At 39.4% G+C, this 12723-nt stretch overlaps 1 protein-coding gene across 2 annotated transcripts; it reads right to left on the bottom strand.

The window, feature by feature from the left end:
• Positions 1-685: 685 nt before the first annotated feature.
• On the bottom strand, positions 686-10940 carry LYVE1 (lymphatic vessel endothelial hyaluronan receptor 1). 2 transcript variants are annotated; one of them, XM_084287441.1, is made up of 6 exons: positions 10822-10940; positions 5078-5237; positions 4833-4972; positions 2659-2952; positions 1776-1854; positions 686-1160 (listed from the first exon to the last, which is right to left on the bottom strand). In XM_084287441.1, the coding sequence occupies exons 1-6, from the start codon at positions 10901-10903 to the stop codon at positions 974-976; spliced, it is 942 nt and encodes a 313-aa protein (XP_084143567.1). In that variant the 5' UTR covers positions 10904-10940; the 3' UTR covers positions 686-973. The 2 variants fall into 2 exon arrangements, with proteins under 2 accessions (XP_084143567.1, XP_084143566.1); XM_084287440.1 differs by having other exon boundaries at positions 4833-5237.
• Between the last annotated feature and the right edge of the window lie 1783 nt (positions 10941-12723).

The following is a 12723-nucleotide window of genomic DNA, read 5'->3' as shown; positions in this document are numbered from 1 at the left end:
ATTTGTTAAGAAAATAGTTAATGAATTGCTGATTTTTTTTCTTTTATATCAACTGATTACTTTTGTAACACTAATGTTATATGAGTACTTTTTCCTGTAAGGCAGTTTTCATGAGAATAAATGGTCCAGACAAACCAAAGTTTTTTGTTTGTTTGTTTGTTTTTATGAAGTACTGTAAATGCCTAATACCTGAGGTCTTTATTTTGAAAATTACATTAAAATATCCACAAAGACCTTAAATATATTTGTTGAGATACAATTTAAAGTTCTTCAAGGTTCTTTTCCCCATCAAATATGTGATATGAGAATCATACATGTTTTAATAAATAAAACAGTAAATTAGATGATGAAGATGCCTAAGAAAGTTACTCGTTGCTATATAAGTATGTGAACACACACAAATATATATATATATATATATATATATAGGAACACGTCAACATCCTTTTTTTTGGGGTATTTGAATGACAGTGGGCTGATATATTGATTTTTTTAAGTTATTTTTTTCTACTAAATGGATTTAGTTGTTCTGTTTGTAAACACTCTTTTTTAAAAAAGTAACTATTTAATGGAAATAAACTACCCTACAGATAAAGAGCTACAATATCATTTTAGTTTAGATATTCAGTTAGCAGACATTCTCCAGCCAGATAAAAAGGAATTTTTAATTACATATTGCTCTGAATTCTGTGCAAATACTTACACACTGTATGACATTAACAGCAGACTCCTGTTTACTTCTTTATTAAGAAAAATGAGCTGTAATATGGACGTTTCATTTATTTCAGGTAAATAAGAGACCATGTTCTTTTGCAAGAGCATTTACAGTTGTAATCATTAAAAAAGACGTTTTCGTATGTTAAGATAGAGAAAATATTATTCATGAGTATTTACAGTCACCCATGTTTAAAAGCATTGTTAAGTTGTGTGCTTTGTTTTATGTATTTCTAAAAAGAAGTGTATGTTCTTCCTCTTAAACTTCTGCTTCTAAACATTTTACTGTGGTCTCAGGCTTGGATTTAGACTCTTCTACCTTTTTTCCATTATTCTTTGTTTCCTTCTCTGGTGTCTTGTCATTTGACTCAGCCTCTTTGAGAGCTGTAGTTTCAACCATTTCTTTTTTCTGATTCTTGTATGAAAATGGGAACGTTGTCTTGTACCTTTAAATAGGAAAAAAAGATAGTAAAGCAGCAACACTGACATAGTTAGGTAGCATTCCTCAAAATGCTAAGTATCTTTAAACAAACAGTGCATGTTCAGGATTTGTGTTATGTAATGAAAATACAAGCTGGGCTAGGATGTTAGAAATGCAGACAACTTTTTGATATTTAATGATCTTCCGTGTTGAAGATCTGTATAAATGATTCAAATGAGTTCAACATTTTTTTTTTTTTTTTGAACAAAAGTAACATCTACTCCCTTAAGTTTGACATTGAAAGAAACAAAATAAAGCTACATAAACAGTCTTTTATATAAACAGATGCACACTTCAATGAAGCAACATTTCAATGTTGCTGTTTTGGCAGACACAGAAATGTTCCACATTAGGCATGATTGATTAATCAAAGATAGGTAATACTTGTCCTTGATTTCTTTTCTGAAATAGGGAATAGTAACAGCAAAAACAAATTTTATCTGCAGAGCAGGGATGAAGATTTTGTTCTTTGTCCTACACTTGTCATTACATCTCTGATCTTTAACTATATAAGTAAAATATTCACTGACTGTACTCTAGAAGTTAACTCAGTACAAGAGAAAAGAAAGAAAAATCTTACTTTTTGATATAGCAGACTGCTAGAACAACTGAAGTAATGAAGAAGATGAGTGCCAGTACAAGGAGTGCTGTTGGGATACCTAGAGAAAAAAGTGAAGTATGCATTGAGTTTTTATTTATTCTTAATTCAGACTTTCTAAAGGCTTATGAACATAAATCCAGATTCTTCTTAAAACAGCATTGTGTAGGAGGTACATACACGTAGACATGCAGAAGGACAGAGGTATTAGGGATCTCAAAATGTTTGTTACTCCTGTTCATTGTTTTGAGAGATTGAAACAGGTATTTTGGCAGTCCATGTCAGATGTTTGTCTAATCTGCTCATTGGAGAGTTTTTACAACTTGCCAAGAAAACGTTTTTATAACAAATCATCTTTCCAGTTAGAATGTGTTGGTTTTTTTTTCCTCATATTTAGTCCATTCCTCAGTTGCTGTATATTAGGATTTGTTATTCACACCTCATACCTGGAGAACAAAGCACTATTCTCCTTAAAATTTCCATGACTTCTATTGTTTTTAAGAGCCCGCAGACTCTTCTATTACTGTGAGCACATGGTGTCTGCTAAGAATTTTTAAGGAATATATTCACCCCAAATCGCATTAACCAAAATTACTTTCTACTATTTCTTACTGAAATACTCTCAAAAAGTATAAAGTCATAACAAGACCTTAAAAATTACTTAAAAACAACAACAACAAAACAACTCTCTGCCTTATAAGCTTTGCCTTTGCAAAACTGTAACAATTTATTCTGCTTCCAGATTCAGCTATATAAAAATGTATGCTGGAGTAGCAAGCAAGACCAGCAGTAAACAGTTTTCCTGCTAACATCTACATAACTAACCAGCTCTCCTAACTGAAGAGCTACCATCCATAGCCTTTACCTCCAAAGACAACGCCATCGTTCTTAAAGGCAGCACGGGAAGTGTAGTTGGGAGAGTCAAGTGAGTATTCCCCTGGCGTGTTGGTAGTAGTCTCCTCCGTTGGTAATATTGTTTCGGTTACACATACCACCTGAAATTTCAGCTTTTTCAAGGCCCGTTCCGTCTCAGTTGCGTTAGGCACTGCCGTGACGTTTTCAGTTAAATCTGAGCCTGAAGAGGCAGTTAAGTCCGTTGGTGCACTTGATGATGGTCTAGTTGTAGTTGGATCTGGTACACATGAATTAATTTGGACATCTGCAGTAGGGAAAGGAGACACATAAAGGTTATGCTTCTGTTAGGTTTGTACTTACTGCGCACACGTTTACAGAAATTGTTACCCAGCCGTTCCCTTCTGCAAATTAGTTGTTGCCTTATCCAGATCAGGCACGCTTATTTCCGATGTGTAGCTAAGACACCGATGATGCCCTTTTTATCATTACTCACATGGTTAAACACTTGGAGTAAATGCGATGCTCGTTTTGTATTTGCATACCCATAATCTATTCCTCCCAAACAGTACTTAGAGTGATAATCCATATTAAACACACACACCGACCTCCTGCAGAGCAGAAGGCTTAACTGCAGATTCAAGCTTCAGAAATATTTGCAATATATAACACACTTGAAGATAAATGCTATTTTAGGTACCTTTTATCCTTATTAGGTACCTTCCACAACCTTAAGGGGCCCTGCAAGAAAGCTGGAAAGGGACTCATCAGGGAGCGGTAGGACAAGGGGTAATGTCTTTAAACTAAAAGAGGGGCCGTTTAGATATTCAGAGGAAAATCTTCACTCAGAGGGTGGTGAGGCCCTGGCACAGGCTGCCCAGAGAAGCTGTGGATGCCCCAGCCCTGGAGGTGTTCAAGGCCAGGCTGGATGGGGCTTTGGGCAGCCTGGGCTGGTGGGAGGCATCCCTGCCCATGGCAGAGGGGTTGGAACCAGATGATCTTTAAGGTCCCTTCCAACCCAAGCCATTCTTTGATTCTCTAATAAAAACCTAAATGACAGAGGCTCTTTAGTTTTTTCTGCCATAGGTTTCAAATGTTTTTTGACGCTACAACCACAAAGAAAATTGACAAAATGAGCTTCTATTAAATGTTTTAGCTAAGACATACCTAGAACAGGCAATAGTTTAACTATTAAGATGAAGAAATGCAGAATCATCCCTATGTTAAATATACATTCTCATTTTCTCACCATTCAGCAAACTTAGGTCCTCTGAAGAGACCTCTGAAGATCATCTAGCCCAAACCTCTGCCACGTAGGATCACCTGGAGCACATTGTGCAGGACGGCATCCAGGCAGGTTTTGAATATCTCCAGAGAAGGAGACTCCACAACCTCTCTGGGCAACCTGTTCCAGTGCCCTGTCACCCTCACAGCAAAGAAGTGTCCCCTCATATTCAGCTGGAACTTCCTGGCTTCAGTTTGTGCCCGTAGCCTCTCATCCTGTCACTGGACACAACTGAAAAGAGACTTGCTCCATGCTCTTAACACCCTCCCCTCGGATATTTATACGCACTGATGAGGTCTCCACTCAGTCTTCTCTTTTTCCAGGCTAAACAGGCGCAGATCTCTCAGCCTGTCCTCATACAACAGGTGCTCCAGTTCTCTAACCCACTTGTGCTGGGGAGCCCTGAACTGGACACAGTACTCCAGGTGTGGCCTCACCAGGGCTGAGCAGAGGGGGAGGATCACCTCCCTTGACCTGCTGACAACACTTCCAAATGCAGCCCAGGATCCTGCTGGCCTTCTTGGCCAGCACAAGGGCAAATTTGCCACAAGGGCAAATTGCTGACTCATGGTCAGCAATTCAATTTACAGTCCTTCAAATCAAAACACCTAAATAACAAAAACCTATTAAAAGTATTGTGTTGACATTACAGAATGGTAAAAGCAACTCTTTTATAAGAGCTTTCATGGCAGCACCAACTTATTAATTTGAATGAACTGAACAGACCTCCTGTATTGCTTGAAAGCTTCTCCCCACAGAGCTAAATACAACTAGACAACATTTAAGATCAGGGGAAAATAGCTACCAGGTGATAAGATCTCTCCTGTTATGAATTTTTTTCATTCAGATATTTAAAAAAATCCAATCCAAACACAAGAAATGTAGTTGTTACGCTTACATACCTGAAGAATTGAAGCAGTAAACCATAAATGTTTTAGAGTGTTCAATACTCCATGACACCAGTCCAACCTTGCCCTTACCACATTTCTGGTTGGATATTAGCCGAGGAATTACAATCACTCCATCTTTCACCCATCCATAGCTACAATAAAAAACATCAGTCCTTTTAATATCAGATTTGTCACCAGCCTCATGTAAGGTAAAGTAGTTTATTGAAGGTAATGAGATGCTAACTGATATCATATACCTGCACGTTTCAAAGCCATGTTTCAAAGCCTTTTCAACCTGGTCTTTACTTGCCAGTTGTAAATTCAATTGATTGCATGCATTACTTGCTTCTGAGAAATTCACTTTCTCCTCAATATAAAGACCTACACCTGTGATCCTGCAAGGTGGAAGTGTAGAACCTGTAATTTAGACATAAATGTTCAAGGTTAGTATTGAATACTAACATTTATTGGAATTTAAAGTATCATTCAAATTGCACATTCTTAAAAGTTTCTAGCTTGAGGATAGTAGAAAAGTAATTTCTAGCAAAAAGACATACTTCACAATAAAAAGTTTTCTCAATAGTCTAGAATTTCAAAAGGTTTGACTGTTATTAGACTAAATGCATATCTAGTTGTATTTGTGGTGTTACCTAGAGTCAGCTTCTTAGTAAAGCTGCTGTTATTTGTCAAACTTATTCATTCAAAAATTCAAAATAGGAAGAGTAATCAGACAGGTTTTTTTTTTGTTTGTTTGTTTGTTTTTTAATTAAAATGATAAACCTAGCAGTTGTACTCAATCACTAGACTGGATTCTGTCAGTATAACATTCTTACTAGAAAGATTTTATTATAGTTCTTATTCCTCCTAAATTTAACTTTCTTTTCTAGTTTTGCATGATATTTTTTCCCCAGGCACTGTCGTGTGTTGAATTTACTGAGTACTTGGCAGGAAGCAGGTGGTAGGAAAAGAGGGGATAGATGGGGTGAATTTGACACTTTTCCCCTATTACTTTGCAATAGGAAACTCATCCAGCTTTTTCAGAAAGCCACAATTGGCCATGACACCTGCACTAGAAAAGGCATAGCTAATGTCTGATTACACCTGCTCCAGTTTCTTAGTATCTACTTTCTTTATCTGTATTAAGGACACAGGGCAGAATTCAGAATTTGACGCAGACAAGGAAAAAGATAATACTCTTTCGTCTCCATGTTTCCCCAGAAGCATATGGTAGATTTTTTTTTTTTTTGAGTTACATTCAGTAATTACCATGTTAAATGAAAAGGAATAGCCTATATGAAAAAATCATCTCAAAACAGCTTCAGAGACCCCAGGAAGAAAATCCTCATACCTTGGCAAAATAAATTCAAGGAAAAGAAAGAAAGAAAGAAACAACACAACAAATCAAGGAAAAAAAAAATAAATAAATAAAACACAAAACCAAAACCAAACAAAAAACACAACACAACAAAATGCAACTGGAATAACTGAATACAGTGGGGACACTTTTTGTATTTATGCAAGCTTGTAAACATTTCAGCATTTCATTGCAAATACTTCAGATAAGCAATAGCTAAAGTTGTTACTTGCTGGATTTCCTTTTCAGACTGTGCCTACCAGGTACGTACACTAATGAATACTTGATAAAACCTGTGCATCAGACCACAGTCAGTCCACAAACTCTCAAGGGAAAATTAAATGACACGTGCAGATCCACCAAATTTCTTAGCAAGAGAAGTTAAATTGAATTTTATAAATGAAGTCATAGAATTAGCAGCCAAGCCACTCCTACCATGAGAAAAACAGATGTCTCATCTTGTGTGGAGGGCAAAGAGAAAGGCAGGCTTTCTAGTCCTGTTCCCACTGGGTGTTGTGAGGTTGGAAATGGCTTTTGATAAGAGATGCATCTCTGTTGTTCTTTAGTTTATTGGGATTTAAATGTTGGGTAAAGCAATCATGGAACTTGGTGAATTTATCTCAGCAGCTATGGATGTTCTGGCCCCCCATTAACACACCGCAGGTGAGCCAGTGAATACCGTAGCAGTCCCTATTGTGAAACCATGGCAACAACCAGGCCTGACTTGAAGGTAAGACCAGCCAGACATGTTGTATGAGGATCCAGAGAAGCACTGTTGCTCAGTGGTGTGTGCATCAAGGACCTCAAGTGTATCCAAGCAGTCCCAATGTGAAGATGATTCACGGTGTCAAATTTCTTCCATATTACTGTCATATGTCTTCCTTCCAGTCAGCGTGTCTTCATGAATAGCCTCCTGTATGTCTTCATTTCGTTCAGACTACTTCTGGTGTCAGACAGGTACTCCAACATTAAGTTTTCTCAATTCCCTGTTGTTAACAGGGAACTCTCCCAGTCCTCTTGAGATTTCTATTTTTTCTTCTGGATCTCCCTCCATCTCAGCTGCTGCTGTACTTTCTGCAATTCATTTACCATAGTTTTCAACCCCCCCATTCCTTGTCTAGGATGCCTAATTCCTTTATTCACCTACTACTTTTTATACTCAGACTTGACTCTTTTTTACAGGAGAATTGTATAATAGATATATAGCACAATAAATATAGAAATTCAGTAACAGAAAATTAAGTCTTAAGTGGTAAGATTGTAGGACATGGACCGAAGTTTTATCTTAGAATTTACTAAGCTCTTTAAAACATAATAGAAAAGTGAAAGAAACCTTTTGGAAATGTTATGAGCTTCAAACTATATTCCAGATGGGTTTACAGTATGCAAAAGAAATCCAGAAAGAGAAGAGTAACCTCTTCAAAACTTTTCATCACCTCTTAAATCACCTCTGACTTCTGTACTAAAGACAACCGAGTTTGTACGGGAGACAGACTAATCCTATAGAAGCTCATTACCCTTTCGGGTCCACAAGTTGCCCACATGTGTCCTTTTAGCTTTGCTCTATTCAGTTTATCTACTAATCCGCGTTTTGGGTCCTCTGTGAACAGTAGTTTTACTGAGAAAGGTGGGGAAAAAATGGACAGAAGAATCTCACAAGACAAATTCATCACAAGACAGGAAGAAAATAATATGTGCAGGGTACAGGTATTGCATTTACTGTGCATGAATTCTCCTCTTGCTTTTTGGAGAAGCTGGTGTTTCTTGATCTCTGCTTTGCCCCAGGCCCTCGCTCTGATTTGTTGGAGAGCTGAGTTTGGCTGCTGATGTCAGGGAGCAGCAACAGTGAGGCTGTTCCACAAGAAGAGATGAGCCAGAAGCTGCAGAAGCTGTCGGTGATAGCAGCACAGGCAGGACAGTGCCACCACCAACCAGGGCACAGCCCTGTGGTACCCAAGCAGGGCCACGCTGTGGCAGGTTTGTGGCAGCTTCTCTGCACTGTCAGGGAGCAAGAGAACATGTCAGATGCAGGGTTCATCAGAAAGTTCATTTGGGAACAGCAAGAGAGGGTGCTATCTGTCGCACATGCCTGAAGGCCATCCTGGAGACAAGGCTACCTCCAATGCAAGTCTGTGGTCCCATCCATGAAGCCCAGCAATAAAACAGCACGGGAGCCAGCTGGACTGGGCACAGGCATACTACACAGAGCTCCAAGGCACAACTGCAAATGGGCCATGAGATTAATAGGAGCACTGAACTGATGAGCTGAGGGTGCATGAGTAAGTACCCTAAGTGAGCATTAGATGGGAACTAAGGATGTCCTAACAGCTGGAAAGGATAGTCTTAAGACTCACGCTGTTTCCCCATCTAAAATATATTCAGTGATTGGGATACGTAGAAGAATCTACTGTTGTTCAGTACTTCAACCATGGAATTTCAACAGAACTTGAGCATCTAATTCACTCAAGCCCAGTTGCTTTCAGAAGCCTTTCAGTAGATATGACAATCGATTATCTGCAACAATGACATAGTGTTCTTCTACATGGCTAGAACAAACATTTACTCCTACAGTGAAACATCTGGAAACATGTGATATGCATTTGGTATCTGCAGATATCCTAGCAGCTACTGGGGTGGGATAATTTTATCTGTCAGGGCAGCCATACTCCACCATAACCACTTTCTTACTCCCCCTCCTCAAAGGGAAAGGGGGAAAATAAAATGGAAAGGGCTCAAAGGCTGAGGTAAGGACAGGGAGACCACTCACCAGTTGCCTTCACAGGCAAAACAGATGCAGCAAAGGCAAATTAATAATTTGTTACCTATAACTAGCAGACTAGAATAGTGAGAAACTAAAACTAAAAACACCTTCCCTCCATCCGCCCTCTTCTAACTCTACCCTGAGCAGTGCAGAGGAAAGGGGAATGGGGGCTGCAGTCAGTCCATAGCACTTCTCTGCCGCTCTTTCACGGTCCCTCTCTGCCCCTGCTACCCGTGGGGTCCCTCCCACGGGATGCCGTCCTTCCCCAACTGATCATGTGGGGGCTGCCCACAGGCTGCAGCTCCTCAAGCACTGTTCCCACACGGCTCCGTCTCACGGAGTCCATCCCCCAGGAGCAAACTGCTCCAGCACGGGTTCCCCATGGGTGGGTGGCAGCTCCGCCCAGAGCCCCTGCTCCTGCGTGGGCTCCTCTCCACGGGCTGCAGCTCTGGCCTGGGGCCTGCTCCTGCAGGGGCTCTCCATGGGCTGCAGCCTCCTCCAGGTCACATCCACCTGCTCCACCAGGGGCTCCTCCATGGGCTGCAGCGTGGAGATCTGCTCCATGTGGGACCCATGGGCTTCAAGGGGGCAGCCTGCTCCACCAGGGGCCTCTCCACAGGCCTCAGGGGAACTGCTGCTGCCTGCCTGGAGCACCTCCTGCCTCCTGCTGCACTGACCTTGGGATCTGCAGGGCTCGTTCTCACTCCTCTCTCCCCCAGCTGCTGTCAAACAGCATTTATTTTTTTTCACCCTCTTTCTTAAATCTGCTCTTCCAGAGGTCGAACCAATGCTGCTCCCTGGCTCAGCTCTGGACAGCAGCAGGTTCTTTTTGCAGCCAGATGAAAGTGGCGTTTATCTGACACAGAGCAGCGGCTGGGCTCTGCTCACAGGGACAAGCCCTGCAGCCCCCCACTACCAAACACTTGGCACGTATCACAGAATCACAGAATTTCTAGGTTGGAAGAGACCTCAAGATCATCGAGTCCAACCTCTGACCTAACCCTAACAGTCCCCACTAAACCATATCCCTAAGCTCTACATCTAAACGTCTTTTAAAGACTTCCAGGGATGGTGACTCCACCACTTCCCTGGGCAGCCTGTTCCAATGTCTAACAATAATGTCTAATGTAATGTTAGACAATGTCTAACATAAACCCAATACATAAGGTTAAGAGGCATCCACATTTCCCTAACTTACATAAGAAAGGGGTATTACATGACCCTGATTCAAAAAATAGGCACATACAATAGCGTTGAGGGAAGTGTATTATCTAAGAACTGTATGATAAAATTTGAAGTTGGCAATTCCCACTGCTAATTTTGCAGACAGATAGTTTATATAGAACAGGAACTCCTGCATTGTATTCACCAGATACAAGCATGCCTGCCCTGGGGGTGAACCACAAGATCCTGGCATACAATTCCTTCAATTTTGCAAGTCAAGAGTGTCAGGATATGGAAAAAAAAAAAAAAAAAAAAAAAAAAAGCATTAACAATAGCATTTTCACAGACCTGGCTTCACACATGTTGTGCTTTCTGAGGATTGTGTAAAACTATTTGCTATGATGTCTTCAATAATATAAAGTCACATTTCAATAGTTCTAAACTTAATCCTAAATGCACAACCAAAACTCTAGAACAAGCAGTTCTATAGCATTTACATAGCACTTGAGCTTATCAAATCATTAGAGTGAAAGATTTCCCCTATATGTTAGAGTATTTTTCATTGCATATTATGGAAAGCTATATTATGAAAATCTTGTGGTTTCCTATGCTAGCAGGCCTATCTACAGACACTTTCCCCCATTTTGTTTGGGAAAATAGCTGCTTTTTTTGAGCACTTTACTGTTCAACTAGGATATTTTAAAAAGTGGAACCTTACATACCTGTTATGAAGTAATTTTGAGCCATGAATGTCATAACCCAGACTGAAAACACCGCTGAGGTAACTCCAAAATGATTTGTCATTGTCACGAACTTGGAAAATTGAGAAATTCAAGGTGATTTGTCTTCTGTGCTGAGAAAAGTTCAGGTTTTGGATACTGTCAGACCACCTTTGAAACTGCCTTTGAGATGACTTCTTGAAAGCAACTTCCAGCTGTCACTGCACTGCTTCATAGAAAGGATGTCAGAGCAAATGCGTTGACTATCCCACACAAAGGTGAGGTCACTGAGTGGAAATCCCTAATCACCTTTAACTCTTTCAGCATTTGCTGGAAAATTTAACTACTGCTGACGCAGAAAACACAGCTGAGGAAGGGAGATAAGACTGGTAGACTGCAAAGTCAGTAAACACTCTGAAAACTTTTCTTTTGTTATTTTTTCCTGTTTTACTGATTAACAACACATTACTCACACTATTTAGCTGGTAAATAAACATAATTATTTACTGCATCACAGCAAAGAGAACAAAAATGAGCATTTTTCTTTTGGAGTTAGAAGAGTATCCATTCCCCACTGTCCTCTACACCCTGATGTAGTGCTTTTACTTTCCTTTGCCTGAGAGTTGCGATGCAGAAATAGGTACCATAATGCAGAGGTAATTTGATACTTGGTTTTGAAGAGGTTTGGACATGTGCTACCAAAAATGGGAATCCTTGTGACACTCTAGGGGACTGGCTCCCACCACTGTCCCTATCACATCTGTCTTCCTGTGAAGTTCCAATAAACAGTTATGTCAATAGACTGATTGAAACCACAGATAATGTGGTTAATGAAATGATGTATCTATTACCAGCAAAGAAATTTAAGATCCTGTTGTGTTTGGGCTCTGGTTTGGAACTGAATATTGGCAAAGCTCCTTGAGATTTGAGAGAAATTTCTTACTCTAATTTCTATTTTGCCTCTGTTGTGCTATACTTACATGCTTCTACAGAATCATGACAATCTGCAGTACTGTAATCAGACTGTCAAGCAAGTTCTAAATGAATTCACTTCAATCCATTATGTAGGAGAAATTACTAGTTATTCTGCTGCTCTCATAGATTAGTGGTCTGTGACAGTAAAACACTGAGAATGGTAAAACACCTGACCATCTCCATGCTTACCTTGAACTGCTAAATATTCACTACCCTGAAAAATTATTTCCAAAGCTGGATTTCTCAAGAAAGACATTTTAAAGTTGCATACTAATTGTCCTGTCATGATTTACCACTTTATGCCAATTGTTCTCATTGCAGCAAAGCTCCTTTAGTCAAACTCTGTCAACATTCTTGATGTTTAATGCAATTTTTAGCTGAAAAATAAGAGATGAACACCTTGGTAACACTTAACAAAAATACAAGCTCCTTCTACATGGTTTTGTTAGAGCAAAATACAGATTAGGAGAGAAAAAAATTAGAATGATGAAATGAGCCTTAATAACTTTTTTTTTTTTTTTTGGTCAGTTTCTTCCTTTTTACTTGTCAGCTGTTGCAAAACTATGAGGAAGATCACTCATCTGGACTGCATAGCTAACAAAAGGTTTCTAAATTGTTTATGGGTCTTCATCTTAACTTCTGTGGTGAAAAACAACAACAGCTTTCTGTTCAATGTGTTTAATAAGCATTTGGCCAAAATATTTATGGTAAGCTATAAAGAAAATCCCATCATCTCATACCTATGTGCTTCAAAAAGTTGATGAGGATTGCTAAACAGAAGACTTTTATGCTGAGGAGAACAGACTGTTCTCTATAATCCTTTCTAAAGGAACCCTGAAGCATCAAAAATTGAAATAGAAAGAAGTTAAGAAGAAAAATATGTTTATGTGAAAAATACAAATAAGAGGGTCTTTTTTCCTGGTAACAGAC

The sequence above is a fragment of the Netta rufina genome (assembly GCF_964035555.1).
Source record: "Netta rufina genome assembly, chromosome: 5".
NCBI classification, from domain to species: Eukaryota; Metazoa; Chordata; class Aves; order Anseriformes; family Anatidae; genus Netta; species Netta rufina.
This window is presented reverse-complemented; position numbering and strand designations above follow the sequence as displayed.